The 22,535-nt window shown below is 35.1% G+C and overlaps 1 protein-coding gene across 1 annotated transcript in view; it reads left to right on the top strand.

The window, feature by feature from the left end:
* GABBR2 (gamma-aminobutyric acid type B receptor subunit 2) overlaps positions 1–22,535 on the top strand; it is a 448,010-nt gene that overhangs the window by 211,334 nt on the left and 214,141 nt on the right. The window contains exons 4-7 of the mRNA XM_072329174.1: positions 1,492–1,593; positions 8,697–8,762; positions 14,939–15,130; positions 16,480–16,716. Coding sequence (XP_072185275.1) covers positions 1,492–1,593; positions 8,697–8,762; positions 14,939–15,130; positions 16,480–16,716 — 597 coding nt within the window. The remainder of the gene's footprint in view (positions 1–1,491; positions 1,594–8,696; positions 8,763–14,938; positions 15,131–16,479; positions 16,717–22,535) is intronic.

The following is a 22,535-nucleotide window of genomic DNA, read 5'->3' as shown; positions in this document are numbered from 1 at the left end:
ACTTGCATGCATAGACTTGTGAAGCACTGACAAATTTTAAAGAAAAGCAGAAGGATCATCAAGAGATGAGTCTGTAAAGCTCCCAGTTGAACTGAGGTGTCTCACCTGTCAAAAATCATGTCCCACTGCACCCTCTGGATTTTACTGTATCCTGAGTTTGACAGGGTTTTAGCAGAGGAAATGTAGCAAAACTTGGGTCTTGTTTTCAGATGGCCAGACTGTCTTCTCACAATATAAATTTTACATTCATCTATATTCTAATATATATATATATATACAGAGAAGTTTCTACTGTTAAAGCAGAGATACCATTTCCTTTTTATTTTTTCTTGTCCATGGAAATATATGTGTTTTCTGATTGTTCAGTGTAAATGTGCTTATCTTTCAAAGAAGGTTAAGGAGGTGGACTGCTAAGAGATTGATTTAAAAGATATAATTCTACAGATCCATACAGAGGGTTACTGGAAAGTATCAGCATTCAAGTTATAGAATTCTGCGTTTTCCAATACAATATCGTTTATGTTTCTCTACCAAGCAATGTATTTCCTGTGCTTTTATGTGATGCATGTGCTTCATTTCTCCAACACTGTGATTTGCTTTTCCTGTTTCTGATATTATTACAAACAAAAAAGACGATCAGTGAAACAAATATGGTGATAATTTTATTAAATTAATACCCGAGCGCCTCTTTCTTCACTTCAGTCTGTAACCATATTATCTCCAGCTAAAATTATTTTTGCTCATGTATTAGGAATAGTAATGTGAAGCTCTGTTTTTGGAGTCATCTGTCTAGAGGAAAATAATGAAAACTATGAAGCAGTTAAATGAAAAAAAAAAAAAAATAAGGTGAAAAGAGAAGAAAATAAGAAAAGCCCACAAAATCTGTAAACATATTGTTTTGTGTTTTCTAGCTTCTTTGTGGCACCACAAAAGTAGATGAGAAAATATGTTCCTAACATGATTGCTTGTGTTATCTTTAAGCAAAACATGTTGTCCCATGAAAACACGCATGTTACAGGAAAGGAGAAAGGCACAGAGGAATTCATTAGGCTTTATCTACTTCTAGGCAACGTGCACTAAGCTCTGCTGGCTCATGCTAAGGCCAACTGCAGATGTTTTTAAGTCAGTCCACAGAATCAACAATATGCAAAGTTTTCTTGATGAGTCTTTTCCCTTTAAATGGTCTCAATAATTGCTTTGTCTACATGAAAAATTTTGGTGTTAGAACCACTGATAATTCACAAGAATTGTCCTGTCCCACACTGCAAAGTGGAAACCCATTGCTCATTTTTCATCATATGTAATAAAAGCTTTTGATCCAGTAATCTGATTATAATAGTAAAAGAATAGGGGCTTTGTCAGTTTTCAAATAGAATTCAAAAGAATTGGAGCAAGTATATCATTGCTGAAGCCACTGCTTAATAAATATAGTCCATCTCCTTCTCACTGAGTCTCAGTTTACTAGTTTGCCTTTTTCTCAACTTCTGACAGGTGAGGAATGATCTGACTGGTGTCCTGTATGGTGAAGATATTGAAATTTCAGATACTGAAAGTTTCTCCAATGACCCTTGCACAAGCGTAAAGAAGCTTAAGGTATGTGCTGCTGCTTGAGAAATAAAGAAACTTTGATTGTGTTGCAGCATTGATTTTTTATTTTTTTCTCTGAAGAGGAATAATAAACCAAAATTTGCATAAGAATGATGTACTGTAGCATGTAGTTAATAAGGTTAACAAATGGCATTTTGAGGTCCTATTCCTGCTTAATTCAATGAATGTCCATGTGATAAAGGTGTTTATAGTTCCAGATAAGGACAGAAAGGAAAAAAAGTTTATTCTGGCTTACTATTTGTACCTAGAGCATCAGTCTTAGTCATATATGTGAGAAAGTTCTTGAGTTTTAGACTCAGGGCCTTTTTAAGGTGAATTATATGTAGAGAAAGCATTGTGCATCTTGGCATTAGCTTCATTACACTCTGGACTGAATTATTGCTTATAATCATTTGCATTATTGCATATGAATTGTAGGAAAGAAATGAAAGTTAAATTTGAGAGCAGAATAACTTAACAACTTACTCTTATTGTAATGATTTTTTTAGATTCTTGGCATCTGCTGAAATTAAAACGATATTTTAGCAATATTATGAAGTGCAACCAATCATGAATTAGACATTGGAGATATGAATCTAGCATTGAGTGTGAGCATAAAAAAATATTCAAGCTGCAAGAGCAAGCATTTTCAAATACTGAAAATCAAATCATAGCTTGCATCTGGTATATAAAGTATGGAATTAAAGCCTCAACCCTGCAGGTATTTAAATATGTGTAAGAAGGGAGGAAAAAAGATCTAATTAATGGAATGCTATTTAAATACTAAAATTTGAACAAAGATATCAGCTTATATAGGTTTAGGCCAGTACTGAGACTTAACTGGAAAAGGTCAGAAGCATGTTAAACTAAGCTTTCATTATTCTTTTTGCATAATAGAGATGCAAGCTTGAATGTTTAGAGTATAACTAGATAAACATAATGTTTATATGCAACCATTCATAACAGTCTGGTCCAAGTCAGTTTGTATTTCCTATCTGTCATTGGAAAGACTCCAGTATGTTTTATCAGCTAAGTTGACATTTTTGTCCAGGTGTTTAACCTCTGGTTTGAAAAAGCTAAGAAATTTGAAGCCAGATATCTAAACTAATGGATGATGTTAGAATAAGAAGTGATGCATATAAGCGAGTGTGTTTAGGCTAGAGCTTAGAAAAAGCAGTAAGATTCCAAACTTCCTATATGTCAGTGACATTTGTTCATTTTATAGGAAAGATCAGTTTCATTTATCAAACTCTATTAATGTTATCCCCTGTTTTCCTCTTAAAAATTATTAATTACAAAAATTAACACACATATAAATATACATATGCAGTCATTTATTCTTTATAGGGTCATTTGTCCTTAAATACATGTCAGGCAGTTTATCTGTCCAATTCTGAAAATGTTAATTCTTTAAGGAAATGTAAGTTTACTGTAGGTAAACTGGTGTCTGTTTACTGTAATTGTTATGAAAAACAGACATGAAATACTTTTTCTTTTTTTAAATTAATGAAGTGGATTCTTATGCAATACAAAATAGAAATATCTACTACGACTTGTAGAAATATTCTATATTTTCCACAGCAACACGGCTAAGTTTTACTACATATTGACACCAGTCTTTTAAAATCACAGTTAGAAAGTAAATTTACACTTAAGGATATTGTTAAAGCTCATTTTTTTGTAGCTCAGAGAAGGGGATGTTGAAGGATAGGCATTTGTACATCATGTTAAATATGCTGTGAATTTCTAAGCATGCATCTTGTTGAATGGTCAACAACACTTCTGTTTCCAACTTCCTTATGTGTCTTACACATAAGACAAAAACATTGCAGTATATGATGTCAAGCTCGATGACATAGTTTGCTTCTGGTTTCCCAAATACAATAGGCTTTTTTGAATGCTGACCAAACGTGATCTCCATTTAACAGTCAAGTTAATTAATTTTTATTTATTTTTTTATTATTATTATTATTATTTTTAAGTTTAGGCCAAGGATACGTTTGGATGCAGCCTCAGTCTAACTGAGTAACATGCATACTTAGATAGATATCAAGTCTTGTCAGTGTGCTGTTTAGGTGGGAGCCGGAATCCCCTAATTTACCTTCTCTATCAGTAGTAATTCCAGAGGTTAAATTAGAGGCTCACCTGTAGTTATGCAAGTGGACATCCAGGCATTTAGAAGGCAAGACATATGGATACTTGTATTAGAAGTTACCCAGATACAAGTAGGTTTATTGATAACATCTCGACTGTCAGTTATATGGTAGAGAATGTGACAGAATATCTGGGCAGCACAATTTAGACATTTCCTAAAGAGCCTGCCAAAGTGTTGACTCCTCCTGACAGAAGATATATTGTAGCAACCCTTCTCTGGAAAGCTGTGCAATACAACAGTGTGTTTTTATTCATTAGAAATAAAACAGATTAGAATCTGATCACAGGAGGGAAGCTTTGCAAACTGAAAAAATGAAACAAAACAAAACAAAAAAACTGCCTATTCCAACATAACATGCTGCACTCAAAAGCTGAACATGCTAAAGAGTGCCTCATATCTGGAGTATTAAAAGCTGCAGTAGAGTAGGCAATGTTTTCTTCATCTCTTAGATATCTTGACCCTCACTGTCTTCAGGGTTCACTATACCATCTGTCAGTAGTATCAAAGACACTTTATATTTAGCAGATGAATAATATCCTCACCTGAAAGAAAGAAGGGAACAAGAGAGAGATTTAAGGCTGTGCAGTTGTCTTTATTGTGAAATATGGTGAGTCCATCACAGCTTTGGGTAAATGAAATCTTACTGTTCTTTTTGTTGTTGTTGTTTGCACTTCAGTTCAAAGTGTGGAAACATCTGTATTGCTTACTGAGGGGCAAAGCTTAAATACTGATGTTGTGGCTCTGATCTCTAAAAAGAGTAACTCTGACAGCTCACCATATCGCAAATGGTCTAAACTCTTGCCTTCTGAAGTAAGCAAAATTATTTAAGTTGCCCTCCCTCCAGGACGTTTTGAATCATCTAATTGATCACCTGCCTAGTTCCATGACTTAAAACATCCTGTCAGGTATGCTTTAGTTCTATACAATCAATGTAGAACTCTATGAGAAAAAGAATTCTTGGCATTTGCTATGCTCCCCTGGATGATCATTTTGAACCCTACATGAGAGTTGTGCTATACTAACTTACATCAGTTCTCGAGGGATTGATGACAATAAATATGCAAATATGCAAGTAAATTATACTAGCTGATTTAACAATGTGGCCAAGGGAAGGAAAAAATTATGCCCCGGTGTCTGATGTTTATCTTTACGTAAGGCTATAATATGGACATACATCCTGAGCCATGACCACTGAAATGAATCTACTTTTGATAAATTGCTTTGTAGCCTTTCTTATCCATACAGGGAAAAGAAAATAATAATAATAATAATAATAATAAATAAATAATAATAATAATAAATAATAATAATAATAAATTTAAAAAGTGTAAATGATTTATTAATGAGTTACGTGCAGTCACAAGAATTTGAAGCTTTAGAATCTCTACAGGACAGAGTCAGCAGACCAGACCCAATCCTTGCTTCACATGGACCTGAATTTATTTATCATACTGAATGTTCTTCGTCTTCCATGCACAAAGGAAAAATGTTATGCATGGAAGATGAAAAGCTATTGCGCAGACTTTCCTACATGATTTCCTTTTACATATGTTCTGCCATACAATCTTTTAGTTAAATGGTTGCATGCCACTCTTTTTAAACTAATCTATAAAATTCCATGCATGGCAGCTCATGGCATTGCAGTGATGTCTGCATGGTTTGTAAAAAAAGGGAATCTCTTATCATTTCCCTTAATTGTCTAACCAGCAAAAATTATGGATTATAAGGCTGTAGAAAAGAAAGAAAGTTATTAAGCCAGATACTTCCAGGCAGCTTGACTCTGCAATATTTTACTCTCCATTTAACACAGCAGTATCCCTGACTTATGCTGAAAATCCAGCTCAGAATTCCTTATTTACCCTGTGCTACATTCAGTTTCCCTGATTTTTTCTCAGTCTAGGCTCTTCTTCCATTTTCTCCTGAAAAAAGCTTGCTTTCTGAGCTCGCAGTTTTCCCAGCTATTCTAATAACTATTTATCAAGTTTACAATTTGCTGTAGTATTGAAAATCCTAATTGATGTTACCTCCCCAGCTTTTTGCTCCCCCTTTACCTAATCCACATATGTACTCAGTGCCCAGATTCCTTATCTGATATGTCTCTTCTTTCCCTGTGCCTTTTTTTTTTTTTTTTTTTTTTTTTTTTTTTTTTTTTTTTTTCCTCACGGGATTATACTCCAGCCGTTTTATTTATTGAGTATCAGCATTACATTTCTGGATCCATTTATGGCCAGTACTGAGTGTGTATGTGTTCTCAGTTTCTTCCAGTGCTCCAAACAGATATTATTAAGGTTGAATGAGGGGAGACCTCATGGTGGTCTACAGCTACTCATGAGGGGAAGAGAGGAGGAGAGCCGAGCTCTGCTCTCTGGTGACAGTGACAGGACCTGAGAGTTCAACACAGAGCTATATCAGGGGAGCATCAGGATAGGGATTAGAAAAAGGTTCTGCACCAGAAGGGTGGTGGGCATGGAAGAGGCTGCCTAGTGCAGTGGTAATGGCACCAAGCTGCCAAAGTTCAAGGAGCACTTAGACATGGCTCTCAGACATAGTTTTTTAATTTGAGTGGTGCCATGTGGAGCCTGGAGATGGATTCTGTGACTCTTGTGGGTCCTTTCCAATTTGGGACATTCTGTAATTTTATAATTCTGTGAGTACGAACGAACAAGATTTGGATCTGAGTTCTATTGCCAAACAGACTGCATGATGTCATTAACATAAGACAATCCCTGAAGCCAGCAGGTATACTGAAATAGGATAGGATATTTCTAGGAAAAACAGAGGATGGGCTGAACACTTCTCTCAGTACTTTATAATAATAGAATAGTCCCTGGGGGAAAATGTACTCTGGCTTATGTGGTAATCAGGTGGAAGTAATGCCTTCCTCCAGGGCATGGTACCAGTTTGAGTGCTGTACAGCCAGTGAGAAGTGGTGATGCAGAAGCACTCCTCCCTCTACACTCGTCCTGTTGTCTCTGGTGCTCATAAACTATGAGGCAGTGCATATAATGTTTTCTTAAAATTAATTCTCACCATGTCAATGAAAAAATGGCAAGTAATTTGTTCAATTTTAATAATTCAGTGCAGTGTCACTTGTTTTTTTTTTTTCAACCAACTTTTCCTATTCATATTAAATATGTGGTTTTATGTTCAGGGAGATCAAGCAATTTAGAGACAGAGTTCCAAAAGTGACCGAAATGATTGCTACAATGTGAATATTAGAAAATGTGGATGTGTGCCTTTTTTTCACATAAGTCCTAAATCTATTATTTGTCCTTACAATATATATATATATATATATATATATATATATATATATACTCTTTCTGTCAGTGAGCATAATTCCTGTGACTTGCTTGCTTAGTTTCATATGACCTCACTAGATTTGTATTCAAGGAATCTAATCTATTTCAATAAGATTTGTATTACTTTATCAATCTGTGGCTGGGTATAAAACTAAAGTAAGTATACTTATTTAAAATGCATAGGCTCAGAATGAACAAAACATGTGTATTTTATTATTTTATGTCCATGCCAGGATTAATATACAAGGGTTGCCGCAAAAGTAATGCCTTCTATTTTATTGCTTTGGCCCACAACATCAGAGGTGGATTTTGGTGGTATGGCAGTAGAGGTTGAACTTTCCCACCAATATCCCATTATATGTTGTTACCATGAGACAGATGGCAGCAGAAGGGCAGTCTGGCAGAATGACATCTGGCATCGAAGTGTTGATGAAGCAGAGGTGTGTCATTGAACTCCTTCATGTAGAAAAAAATGGTAGGCTGTTACTCATCATTGGTGAAAATTCCTAGCTAATGATGGTGACTGTTGAAAAGTAGTGTTTTGTAGCTAAAAATTCGCTTTCTCAGACAGCATTTTTGCTCTCTCTGTGTCTCTTGTGGTTTCCATGGAAATAAATAAGAGGCATTACTTTTGGAACAACCTACATAGATTTCATGCACTGAATTGCAGAGAGATCGTAGCATTTTTTCTGCATTGTTCATCATAATATTTCATGCTGACCAGGAAGTAAACATACAATTTACCTAAATTGAAAATCTTTGATAAACTGATTTAATTAAAGCTGAAGCATTTTCACCACTGAAAGGCACAGAGAATCATCTGTTTCATTTGTTCCTTAGAGGGGGAAAGATCAAGTATTTTATAAAATAAATGACAAAACACATTTGCTCAACCTATTGCTGAGAACCAAGGTAATTTTTTTTCTGTTGTGTTTTATAGAAGTTACCCCTTAATTTTTCACATGTGAAAGAATAGCAACCTAAATCCCAAAGTAATATTTTGCTGCATATGTTCCTGAATAAGGGAATATTATGTTAATGTACTTTGAAGTATGAAAGTAAAATGATATCTTTTGGCTTTAGTCATATATTCACAAGGTGTGATGACTGTGTGGAGATGGAGGGACCTGGAAATAGGGGGACTGACAATGTTTTATAGTGAGTGTGGAGAAAATGTTGAATGAATAGAACCTTTAAAAATTTCTGAAGACATTAAGTGAACACATCTTATCTCATTTATTAATCCCAATTCTCTCATCTTCACATTATTAGTCCATTTTAAAAGCAAAAAGTGTATATTTTGAACTGTTTTTAATATGCAAAATTAATAATAAAAGAAGAAATCTTGAAAGGCATCAAAATAATATTGGTCAATTTAGTGGTTCTGAATAGCAATATTTGACAAGATAAATGTTACAGTTGTTTTTCTCATTAGCGCTATTACTTAATCATTTTCTTCAGAGACCTCAGCTGCCCTCTTCTTGCAGTTTCAAGATCTTGAACTTGTAGAAAATGTGATAATTCTGAATGAATTTTGCTGTCTGCAGCTGTAATCTGTTCCAACTCTGTATATTATTTCAATGGCCAGCTGAAGTTGTTTCTGGAAAGGCTGCATCTGTATTTAACTTCCCTGCATCTTTTTAAATCTACAGGGTAATGACGTTCGGATAATCCTTGGCCAGTTTGATGAGGAAATGGCTGTGAAAGTTTTCTGCTGTGTAAGTAAATATATTTAATTTCATATCAGAATAAAAATGTAGTACATTTGTATAAAAATATGTGAATATAAGTGTGTCTTCATGTGGTTTAGATTCGCTAAGAATTTTAGCCTCAAGGGAGGTTACATATGCTTAGCTCCATTTCTGTTTCAATAAAATACTTTGCACTTGACTTCAGGGGAATTTAGGCATGCCCTTCATGGTTAGACTCATTGCTTTGCTGTAGTAGAATTAAATGCCATATTGAACTTCAGCAGTTCTCTTCATATCACCATATACATCTTCATGGTTTATTTGTGTGTATTTTAATGTACTGCAAACATGCACAAGCAAGAGTAAAATGTGGATCTTTTTTGGATCTGCTCAGTAAATAAATGAATCACAAACAAACAGATTTTTGTGGACTTAGTTTTGTATTTATATTGAATTCTATGTCTGAATAACCAGATTTATCCAGTATGAGCCAAGAACAGAAAGAATATAATGGAAAAGCAATAATGATCCCATCTAAATTTCAAGCGTGCCTTTTGATGTTCACTTAGACAAAGTTACCTATCCAGGCAAAGGAAGGAAAGGCAAATGTTCAGAATCTGAGTTCTTCATGTGCCTCAAGTATTGGCTGTTATTCAGCAGTTATAGTTGCTGGCAAAATTTGGAAGGGAGATATTGCAGAGTGTATTTGAAAGGAACAATATCTGTTTGCATCCAAAAGGAAATAGAAAACATTATCTCCTTTTCATTTTTCTCATCTCTGATCAGTCTTGGTATATAGATCTTTTTGTTCTAGCATTTGAATGGATTGACAAAGACAATCTATTTTTCCATTCCTGCTAGAAAGAAGACTCCTTTTGTGGATCATATCCTCCACAGAACTTTGATAGCTGGGCTTCATTTGCCCATCAGAGGTATCATAGTCACATCTGTCTGTCAACCAAGTACTAGACAAGATTCTGACCTCACTAAGGCCACCGCATTTAGCATGCTGCTGCCTTTCTCTGTTTTTCTGTTGCATGTTTGTGTACCTAAGAGGATGCTGAAGTAATCCTAGAAACCTCCTTGGGTAGGGTGTCCTCTTTTCTGTACTGTCCTAGTCTGAAGGATTTATGGTATTTAACTCTTGCACACAAAAGCCTGGTGCAGCTTGTCATAGCATCTGTTAGGTACTATCTGGAGAAGCCTATGTAATTCAAGTTCCAGGAGTGAAGGCTTCTTCTAAAGTACATTAATGTCAGAAATAATAAGGTGGATTTTTCTGTAGCCTGGACAAATCCAAGAGATTATGTATTTATGGTTGTATAAATGTGTTAATATGAGAGTTCCAGCAGGAGAGGACAGTTCAAAGTAGGTCATTTATATATTAGTGCAATACAATATGTCAGTAAGCATGCTATTAGTCATAAAATATATTGTTGACTCATACACTCCTACAACTGTGTGTATAAGGGAACAATAACTTAGATATGTCAAGTTTCTTAACGCCCTTCCCCATGTGTAACTTCAGACAGGTTTGTGATTCTCTTTTATATTTTGCAGAGTAGTTGATGTCAGTCAGAGCAAGGCTTTAGGTTTATTAAAGATAGTTTCTGTTGTGTCAGAGGAAAAAATGTTTATTCATTTCTTGTTGTGCTTCTGACATGAATACTGTTTTCTAATAATTTCTGTAAATGAGAAAGTCTTTAATGTCTGTATTGGTTTTCTGACTATCCTAAAATTATATGCTATGGAATTTCCTCAGGACCTCCATATGCTCATTTTCATTTTACCTAGTTATTCCCTGTGCACACATGCATACACACACAGAAGATGTGTAGCACATAACTCAAAGAGAAATGGACTAAAAGAGAGTCTAATTCAGAGGGGAGCTTTAAAAACATGACAGCACTAATTCAAGCCTAAGTGAACGTTAGCAGGTGTTTCCTATGATGTTTTAAATAAACTTAGCTATTCATTTAACACCAGCATCAAAAGCAGTTAGCAATTTAAAATCTATAGGAAATCTTAGCTTTCTAATGCTGTTTTCACCTCAGTGGGTTGAATGTGATATTTTTTGTGGAATAAAAATTACAGAATTTTGCTCAAAATTGAACAATTAAAAAACCAAATGTTCGTCTGTGTTGGACAGATGTCATCTGATTATCATTTGAAACTGGAGTGCCAATAACTTCACTGCCTACCCAATGAAAACTTCAAATTCTGCATAATTTTTCCAATACATCACCTTTAAGCCATAATCAAACTAGACTGATGCCTAGCTATTCTAATTATCTGTCTGAAGACAACTGAAGGAAATGATTATTATGTATAGGTCACTGCCTGAGATTTAGGTGACTCGTCTAGTAAACAATAACGTAGGCAAGGCTTAATCAGCTCTTGTGATACAGAAGAACTGGACTCTAGTCTCCTTTGACTGTTAGAGATTTACTGCTGAGTCTCTGTTTTGGAATTAAAGGCACCACTAATTTGTAATGAGAAACAGATGGAGGTTCATTGCAGTTCAGAAGTTTATAGGTGTTCTTGTAGAGGTGGGATGTAGAATGTGTCCATGCTGACATGAGAGAAGCACAATGGAAAGAAAAGAGTGAGGCTTTACAGCCAGTTTTGCACAGTATACCAAAATTTATTACACACAGAAAGATTTCTTACAGAGGCCGAGGTAATTCAGCTCTTTGATTTCCACTTGATTCCAGATCTCAGATTCTGGTTCTGGTTCCAGATTCTCAGTTCTGTTTTAGATATCAGGAAATTTGAATTGAGTCAGTACCCAAAAATTAGCTCACCAATAAAACCCTAATGATATTCAATGTAATTATTCCAGAAGCAGAGATTAAAGCTTGAGTAAGAGCAGTCATATTCTGAAGTGTGTAAAAAAGGTTCCTTACAGATTGAAGTGTGTTTTGTTGTTGCTTCTCTTTTCTTTTAAGTAACTGAAGCAGATTTTCATTTGCGTATGAATGCAGAATCAGCACCAGCAATGATAACCTGTAGCTTTTTTTGAGTATGTTCATCCTCTTTTGAGTAATGCCAGCCTGTAGCTTGCAACAGTTAAAGACATGATTTGGCATCACTGCTGACACACTGAAAACCACTTCCCAGTTAAAACCAAAATTCTCTGTTGTTCACTAAGAACTAATAGTGTGTCATCTCCAACCTTGCATTCTTTACAGCCTAGTTAATAAATCAGTCATTTCATAAACTGTAATTCTGATAACTGGTTTATGCTAAAACTAATAATGATGGTCTCTTTCAGAAGTATATGGTGCCTATTTGTATTCTGATCTGATTTCCTTATGTCCTAAACAGAATAAAACAATTTCTTTAAATTTATTGTATATTAAAAATTAATCAAAAACTTAAGCATAATACACATTTTAGAAATTGGATTTCACTTTGTCAAATTATTAAAAGCTTATCAAATTGCTATAAGGCTCAGTTAAAATATGAATTTTAAAACTTGGTTCAATAATCAACTAATCTGTAAGTAAGCCCATTATAAGTGCAGAAATGATTCATCATTGATCCCACCTTGTCTTTGGCTACTTTCTGGACAGCTACTCTGTTTATTATTGTGAGCTTTTGACAGTGACAAAGTACATGTGCAAAGTGCTGAGCCAGAGCTTCCATCCCACCAAGCACTTTGATTTACAGGATAATTTTTGTCCTAAGTAAGCATCTCTTAATAGGTTTAAACAAGAATAAAAAGTTTTCTAAAAATATCAAAATCATTCTTACAATGAGAGAAAAATAAATAAATGTCCAGTACAGCCTGTCTAGCACATGCAGGAGAGTTTGGGGAAGACAGCATAATTACTTTTTATTCTGATGGTATAAAGTGCATGGAAATGTTCTTTGCCCTGTTCTTGCACAGAAATCTTCCTCTTAGAAGCTAAAACCCATGAGAGGTAATTGGTGTGCATGCAAATAGCTCAAGAGAGATCCACGTATTTTGAGTCAAGGAAATACATCTTTTAAGCATCAAAATCATATCCATGCAGCAGAATCAACAGGGAGAAAATGGTGGCAACATATAAACACATATATATTTTGATGAACACAAAGTATTCTGGAACAACATACTGAAATGCCTGAACACTAACTGTGCTGTCCCTGAGAATGTGACTGCATAGTTGTGTTGCTCAGCTTTGCAGTAACTGATTTTCTTTCTCCTCTGGCTTCCCAAGACTTTCTCACCCTTCTGACCCTACTAATTCGTCAGATCTCAAAGGAAGTTTCCAGTGCTTTCTTCGTTAGCAATATCTAGATATTTAACCAAGTTCTTGCAGGCATGTGAAAGTTTCACGGCAGTCTTGTTGGGAATCATTTCATGTTTACAGGATGGAATTTTTGGAAGTTTGAAAACTTCTAATTTTCAGTCAATATCCCAAGGCATTTTCAGATTATACAGAAAAGAGGCTCAAGTACTCTTGCAAGCAGAATAACTCCAACAGCTCCGATTTCAGTATAGTTCAGAGCTTGCAATATTTAGCTTGATACCTTAATCTGTATTAATCAGAGGAAACTGTGGATGCTGCCCTTATCAAACAATGCCATTCTTAGTTAAATTGTATTCTTAGTGATTTGAAAAGTGGTGAGTAAAAGACACTGTATTGCTGAAAGCCCTTGAATCATCTTCTTTAAAAATGGTGGTTGTCTATCTCCAATTTATAGGAGGGAGGCAAATGGTAACCCTTTTAGACCTTTAAAGGTATCACAGGAAGACAAAAAAGAAATTTATTTCTGGCAGGATGAAATTAATGAGAAAGACAAGCAAATTATGTGAATTATGGAATAAGTATGATGCACCATGTCACACAGTGAGTTTCAGACTGGAGCACCTTTGAGCAGTGCTATGTAGAAATGCATGAAATTTGATTCTGGCTGAACAGAAGCTCCTGCAACCAGAGGCCAAAGAGAACTGCTTTGTGCACAATATATTTCTAAACTGTAGTCAGAAATGCAACATTTTCAAGAGATTTAAAGCCCAATTTTATTTTAGGTATTTAGGAGGGTCTCCCATCATTTAATTTTTGCTGTTCATATTTGTATATTTGATAGATTCTTGGAATTACCTTTTTAAAACAGTGGCGAATATTCCCTCATTTTAGTCTCATTGTTTTCTCCTGCTGTAAAAACTGTGTAATAAATTAGAGGTTTACCAGTTATGATCTTTAATGTTGCACCACATGCTTCGAAAAAGCTGGGTTTTTTTATTTCAAAAGTATGTCTTATATCTCCAACATCTCTTACGCTAAGAAACAAAGAAGCACAAAAGCTGCTGTTTTGATACTGTGTCTGACTGAAATGTCAAAAGAAAAACATCTAGTTACAAATCTGTGAGAAAAACGTCTGAGATAAAATTTTCTAACTTCATCCTAGTACATCCTAGTACAAATAGATCCAGTTTTAGTTACATCAGCATACTTGCTTATTGAGTATTTCTGTTTCCTGATAGCACTGTCTGCTATGTATTTAAAGGAGATAACCATCATCTCAGTAATTCAAAGTACAGTGGGTGGTATTTAGTATTTAAACAGTATAGAAGAAATTTCTTATTGGAAAATAAATAAACAAATAAAATAAAATAAGTAATTGATGGTTGCTTGCTTTATGAGTTTACCATTGATTCTTGCTCCTCAGAAGAAAGTTCTACTTAATGTCCTCGCGGTCTCTATTTTATCTCAGTCATATCACTCATATTTGCAACACTGAGACTTGATCCAGTTTGTTTTTTTGTTTGTTTGTTTGTTTGATAATACCCTAGTTTATATGCTGGTGAAACTTAGCTTAAATGTGGCCCTACCACACATGTAATAGCTGTGTTATGTAAAATTTCTGATGGAAACAAGGTGCCTTCTGCCAGTCTTCCTCTTTCTCTATCTTGGTCTTGGAATTCAATATTCTGTTCTTCTTTTGAGTGAATGACCTATTGAGAACAAACCAGATTTTATTTAATTCCTTCCTCAGGAACTTAATTTTGAAGTCAGAAATATTCAAAAAAGGAGTCATCATTTTTAGAAAGAAACCATTCTATAAACCCTTGTGTCTTTCAGTAAGGACATTATTTTGTTATTAAAGGGAAAAACAAATAAAAACCACAATGAGAAACATTTATTATTATTATTATTTTAAATATTTAATATGTCTATTAAAATACCTTTTTTATTTTTCTTTCGTTATAGGCATATGTTGAAGAAATGTATGGCAGCAAGTATCAGTGGATTATTCCAGGGTGGTATGAAAACCTTTGGTGGGAATCCTGGATTAATGCATCACAGTGTCTCAGCAAAAATCTTCTTGCAGCCATGGAAGGTTATATTGGAGTGGATTTTGAGCCTCTCAGTTCAAAAATGAATAAGACCATATCAGGAAGGGTTAGTATATTTCCTCCTACTAATTTCTTATGATCTTCAAGCATCTTGGCACAGTAAAGCACAGAGGAAGAAGGCAAAACTACATGGTGTTTCTGCAGAGAGTTGGCAGTCATTGTTATTTTCTTTCTTCCAGTGATTCACAATTCTTAAATATTTAGAAATCCATTCAAATTCTCTACAAGGAGAATCTCCTTAAAAGCTCTAAATTCCCTTGCCTAAGTATTGCCATCTTTACCCTGTATGGACCTTACAGATAAATATAAAATAAAGCTTGAATTAGTCTTCAGTATCACACGTTGCATTATGGCAAATTAATATTTTTGTGTACAGAATAGAAAACATTTATGTTTATCCCTAGTCCTGCAAATGGGTGATATCACTGGCGATTTGTGCCTCTCAAAACTAGAGGGTGTTCCTTTAAACATATAAATATGTAGTATTTCCATAAAGTACATAATATTTTATCATAGAATAAATGCCTGCAAATGCTCGTCAATGAATAAACATGCCTGATTTTGCTATTTTTCATCCTTTTTACATCTGTTGTTTTTATGCTTCGCTGAGGGAGCAGGAAAGGCAACTTTACAAAAAGGCAACTCATCATAAGAGAGCACATTGTAAAGAGCATAGTAAACCTGTAAAATATAGTCAAATTGCCACTCAAATAATTGCACATTAAGCAACTAGTTATTTAAGCATAGGCCATTTGATTTGAATTATTCTATAGAGTATAATCAGAGCACTTATTTTCAGGGATACATACTCTATGTTCTAGTATTATGGCTTACCAGTATGCATCCCATGCTAATAGTTTTGGTTTTGAACCCTTCTGTATGAAAGCAAAATAAAGTTGTCCTGCATACAGAGAAGCAGAACAACTACTTTTCAGTCTCTCTGTCTCCTAAGTCCCCCTCTTGGCCTCACCATCAATTTTGTAACAGACAGCACACAATTTGGGAATTACTGTTTCTTTCTTAATTCTTGCTTTGGTCATCTTTTCCGTGTTCAACTAAATGAGAGCATGCACTTTATGGTTAAGGTTTCATAGAATCATAGCATGGCTTAGATTGGAAGGGACCTGAGTTCTTCAAGACCACTGAGTTCCAGGGGGGTGGCAAAGCTGCCATCCATTAACTCAGCTGCCAACTTGGCCTTGAACTCCTCAAAGGATCGGGAATCCACAGCTTCTCTGTGCAGCTGTGCCAGGGCCTTACCACCCTCTGAGTAAAGAATTTCCTCTTAATGTTGAATATATATCTTCCTTCATTTAGATTAAAAACATTCCCCCTTGTCACAAATCTGTGAAATGTTAAGTACTGAAGTAAAAGTGAAATTTTTCTCCTCTGCAGACTCCACAACAATATGAAAGGGAATACAATGCTAAGCGTGGTGATGGACAATCCAGCAAATTTCATGGTTATGCCTATGATGGAATATGGGTGATTGCCAAGACCCTGCAGCGGGCAATGAAGTATCTCAATGCCACCAACAAGCACCAAAAAATTGAAGATTTTAATTATACAAATCACAAGCTTGGCAAAATTTTTCTGGATGCTATGAATGAAACAAACTTCTTTGGAGTAACGGTAAGCCCTAAACAGCAATTTGTGGGGAGGAGAGAGCTCATGATTTTAAGCCAGAACTTCAAGTAAGAACCACATTTAAAATACTCCTGAAAAAGAAAGATATTTTCAGAGCTTTCTAATTTTTCTTTGCAATTAATGTGGATGCTTTGCTTCTCACTTGTCTTCTGGTGCCAAGAGATGACACTGTTTAATTACTTAGTTACCAGATTTTTAAGCATTGATGTGATCTGAATTAACAACTCAGAATGGTCTTAAGGGAACCATGAGTGCTGTAAGATGCAGTGCCCTTTTCAGTGACTGTTTTTGTAGTTAAGATGTACCTGGGATGCAATCTGAAAGCACCTATTTCCCCCAACTCTCCCACATCTTTTATTTTCAATAAAATATACATAGTTATAGTTAACTATATAGTTAACTAATATCTCCAACTCCAGTGCTGTACATCTTAAAACATCCACCAATATATTTCAGGTGATATTTACATCTATTCGAAATTTCTAATTTTTCACAGTCAAATACAAACCATGGCAATTATGACTGAACACACATAGTCAAATACAATACTAATCTAACTCCATTTTCTGTGACGCTGTTGCAAATTCATGCTATTTTTTTCTTTGACACTGCTCCTGTTTTTTTGTAAAGTAAAACAGGCACTAAGGAATGTAGCCCTAAAATTGCTTAGATGTCTATGAGATGTCAGAATTTAAAGGAGCAAACATGTTCAAGAGTGTGCAGAGACATTCTCCTTAATCAGGGGAGCTGAGCAGACTCCATTTCAGGGAGGATGATCCACACAGTGACCAGAAATGATAGCAAATGAGAAAAGTTCCTGGTGTCCTTATCAGCATATTGGCCTGCAATATGTCTAGATAAGGAAATCAGAGTTTTGAAGAAACTTGTAATTCAGTGGTGAATGCAAACAGTGCTTGTAGGAATATCTCTGTGGCAAAAGTATGCAGAAAGCTGGCAACATTTCTGCCACTGTGCTGTAGCTTGTCACATTCTGTCCCTGAGTTAATTTAAATTGTCTTGGAAATCAGTTAACCTCAAAACATTTTGAAGCAGCAGAACTAAGGTTGTCATACATGTCACAGACTGTTTCAAGGAGGAAATGTCAAAATGTACATATAAAAAATGAGTGCAGGGCTCAAGTTTTTGGTGTCCTTGTCAACTGCTGAGGAAACCTGCTTTGTATCACAATGCACCTGAAACTAAGTTAGGATTTGTAATTAATGAGCAATTGTGTGGCAAGACAGTACTGGAATCTAGTTGCAAGTACAATACAAATTTTGCTTTCTTTTTACATTTTGTTTAGCTGAAGGCTTTAGTAAAAATATTTTACATCTATAACAAAACCACAATGTTGATAAATCAATCAGTGATAGCTGTAAATCAGACTCTATGGGAACTCAGACATATATGTCCTGAATTAATTCAAGCATGAGATCTCTCAAGATGGATGACATTGTATTTTGGCTACATAGCTTTTTTTTTACCATCTTATTCTTTTTAGCCTGATATTTAGTCTAGGAAGCCCATTTTGTTAAAACTGATAGATGTCATTATCACTTCTTAATTGATCTATACTGGCTAAATCACTGTTCCTCACTCTTGAGGGGGAAAAACCCCAAAAAACAAAACAAAACAAAACAAAAAACACTACAAGATGAAGAAGATTCTTTTATCTTAATTTTAGCAAAAACTCAAATGTAAACTGCATCCCTTTAGGGACGGAATGAATCAAAATTTCACCAACCATATTCAACCATGTTGATGTACTTAACGTGTTCAGTTTTTAATGAAATTACTGCAAGATTGTTCAGTATGGTTAGTATTTGTCTGAATTACTTTCTAAAATGTTTAAGAGTATTCTACCAAGTCACTGTTACAATACATGACCAAATCTGGCGTTTGCTTTATGTTAGCCATGTAGTCATTAATTAATTTATTGAAAAATGCAGATTATACTTGTATCATAATTTCAAGTACTTAGAGACACATATAGAATGTTAAGTTCATTTTTTATTTTCTTATCTGTAAAGGATTGTGCTTCTTGTTCCTCCAGTATGTTCTAAAAAATGTTCCAATCAAAAGGATAAGAAAACAAGAGAATCTATAGCAGATAGACTTTCTTAGGATGTAATTGGAACAAACAATACATAAAGTCTTCTAGAAAGTGAAAGAAGAAGAATTTCAAAGCAGACATGACAGTTCTGAATTACAGTGCTCAGGAAGTCAAAGGCACAGAATGAAATTTAATAGAAATATTTCTAAACTTTAAATTCTTCAGTCTAAAACATTACTTCCATTTATGACCTACTTTAAAACAGTAATGGGAATGCAGTCCTAGGTCTGGGAGTGGCAAATCACATTTTATTTTTCCAGAAAAATATTTGAATATAAAAGTTCTACAATTTGTTTTTAACAATTTATTTTAAATGGGAAAAGCCTGTTCATTTATTACTGAGTATAATCTACGCCAAATATAAAATGAGTTTCTGAAAGAGAAATAAGAGGAGAGACTAAGTCTGATCAATATTCAAAAATTTTATCCCAGGATGCAGTAAAATATGTATTAATGATTAAGAGGGGAAAGTAAAGGAGGTGTAGACAAGAATCTGAAAGTGCAGAATCTATTAAGAAGAGTCACTGTCATGGTCACTGTCATCCTTCACGTGCTCTCTTTGCACATGATATCAGAAACACTGTAACATCATAAATCATAATTCCCTTTACCCAGTATTTGTGTGGGATTTGGTGGTAGTGGAGGCTTGTTGTTTATTTTTGTTTTGCTTTGTTAATAATTTTGAAAGGACTTGCTGGGAGTGCAGTGTGTTCCACTTCGTGATTTTAGATTTTTTTTTTTCCAGTTTTCTGTTTTTCTGACTTATTTTTTTTTCTTTTTCTTGGAAACAGGATTTAGAAAATGGCTTATTCATTGCTTATGCTATTGCCCAGAGACTATACAAGAGTAATCCTCTTCTTACACATTAAAATTTCAGTACACTGATGCTGCTTGTTCTGTTTTTACTGTCAGAAATTTTGGTTAGAAAGGAAATTCATGGAATCGTAGAATCACAGAATCATAGAATCGTGATTGGCTTGGCTTGGAAGGGACCTCAGTGATCAAGTTTTAACCATACAACCACAAGCAGGGCCACCAACCTCCACATTTAATACTAGACCGGGCTGCCCATGGACCCATCCAACTTGACCTCGCACACCTCCAGGGATGGGGCATCCACAGCCTCTCTGGGCAGCTTGTTCCAGCACCTCACCACTCTCATAGTAAAGATCTTCTCCCTGATGTCTAATCTAAACCTTCCCTCCTTGAGCTCAAAACCACTCCCCTTGTCCTAACACTATCTACCCTTGTCAAAAGTTGATTCTCCTCCTGTTTATAATCCCTTTTTTAATACCAGAAGGCTGCAATGAGGTCACCCTACAGCCTTCTCTTCCCCAGGCTGAACATGCCCAGCTTCCTCAGCCTGTCTTTGTAGAGGAGATGCTCCAGCCCTCTGATCATCTTAGTGGTCCTCCTCTGGACCCAATCCAACAGCTTCACATCTTTCCTCTACTGGTGGCCCCAGACATGTCCTCAGTACTCCAGATAGGGCCTCACAAGGGTAGAGTAGAAAGGGACATTATAGCTATTCCTTAAACACTGCTAAAGGTTTTGCTCTTTCTCCAGACTTTTTTTTTTTTTTTTTTTTTTTTTTTTTCCTTAGACAAATGGTTCCTTATTATATTCTCACTGAGGTTATCAAACTCAAATGTGTGTATTTGGAATACAGAGGAAGGAAACAAGTACCATCTGGTGTTTTATCAGGAGACAATAATGTAGCTCTCTGCTACTCTTTTTTTTTTTTTTTTTTTTTTTTTTTAATAAAGGTAAGTTAGACTGCTGTGCAAATACAAAAGACTTTTGGTGATGAGAAATGTCATACAAATAGACAAAAGAGCTGCAGGGGTTGTTCCTACAATATTATTAAACTGAATGTTCTAATTCTGCTACTGGATCCATTGAGGCTGAATAAGTTTATGGTTAGAATGTTCTGACTGCAACTACCAGTGTACTAGATAGGAGTTCTTTTGATCTGGAACTAAGTTTAAATTTTTCCTAATTTCGTGCCTACCAAAACATTCACCTATTAATAGGAAAGTTACTATAACAAAGATCTTTTAAAGGATTTTGGACATTTCTTCCTCAGTTTTCTTAATCAAGATAAAACCAGTTTCATAAATGGGATGCAGCCTTGTCACCTGCATGATTTATAAACCATCGTATACCCGTTTCCTGGCTAAATATGTCTCCAACTTTTTGTCAAATAACTTTGTCTTTCTGATAACCAAAGTGTCAGAAAATGAAAGATAAGAAGTGCTTGCAATATATTTTAAGCCACTTTAGATGTATGAGATATCCCTTTGTATAACTGATAGATCCACTGGAGGTATTTTAGAGGTGGAGTATCTGTACGGGTCTCTGTTGAAATGTTACTGCTTTGTTAGTGCTGAGTGATGAAGTGACGAGAAACAAAATTTATCTGTGAGATCTATCTATCTATCTTTTTATCTATCTGTTTTTCTATCTTTCTATCATACAGCAGTAAATAGGATATTACCAATAAGATACCCATCAAGTATGTGTGAAAAATAAAGAGCATTTTCCACAAGGCTGGAATAATTATCCTAAAGCAAGATTGTTTTCCTAAAGGGTGAAGGAGAGAAAAACTACATTTATTTAATGTAATACTAGCATATTACAACATGGAAGCTTGATTATTACTAAAGAATTAGAGCTGCCTTTCAGGAGACTTTTCAGGAAACAGAGTCATATTTAATGCTTATTGAATTAAACCCATCTATAAGACTGTGGGAAATAAGTCGTTTACCCCTGCACCCTCCCCTCCCCCCCCTCCCCCCTTTTTTTTTTTACCTTTGTAGAGACTATGGAAGATTACATAGTAAACTTAGAACTGCAAAAATACTATCTGTTACGAAAAGGAATGTTGACTACGCTTGGAAAGATATATTGAATATCGCATTTGCTCTCAATATCTTGTTATTAGGTGTTGCCAGGTGGTGGTAAAAATACAGTGTGTGCAGGAGATAATTGTTAATAATTGTTTATAATTGTTAATGAATAATACAGCACTATTCTAAAAAATACTTTTAAAAGCATTCTTATTATTTTATGGTCTCTTTCTCCTTTGACATTTTTGCCCTGTTCCTGTAGAGTACTCTGTTGCTTGAATTTATTGCTGTTGTCTGTGATCTAGAATAGATAATGTATTTCTCATCCTTATTGGTGTCTATTATTTGTGTGTAGCTTAAAAATAATTACAGTGGATGAGAAAGAAAATGAAATACAGTGTTGTATTTCCTCTTATGTCAGCCAGAGGCTGTAGTACAGTATGATAAAATTCCATCACAGTAGCTGCTGAACAATTGAAAGCATTGCCATGAAATAGCTTTCATGCCTGTCCCTGGCATTCTGCATTCAAACAGATCCACTCATGTTTCAGAACTGGAAATGCTTATTGATAAAAAGTTCATTTTGTTTGTTGATGCTGATTATTTCTGAAGACTGATTTTCACAGTCTGCATCCACTTTCCAGGCTTCAGCAGCCTCTGTGCTGTCGAAAGTGTCTCAGAAATATTGGTGGTATTAGCATCAGAATAGCATCAGCAAGGAAGTATTTGTTTCATGGCCTAGAAAATTTATTTCACCAGGAAAAGCAACATTCCTTAGACTTGTCAAATTGAGAAATACCTGGTTCTGTGGCAGAGAATCAGACTGAATCAATTAGGACTTT

Source organism: Excalfactoria chinensis, chromosome 2 (assembly GCF_039878825.1).
Source record: "Excalfactoria chinensis isolate bCotChi1 chromosome 2, bCotChi1.hap2, whole genome shotgun sequence".
In the NCBI taxonomy this organism is placed as follows: Eukaryota; Metazoa; Chordata; class Aves; order Galliformes; family Phasianidae; genus Excalfactoria; species Excalfactoria chinensis.
The sequence above is the reverse complement of the archived record's forward strand: the minus strand, read 5'-3'. Positions and strand labels throughout refer to the sequence as shown.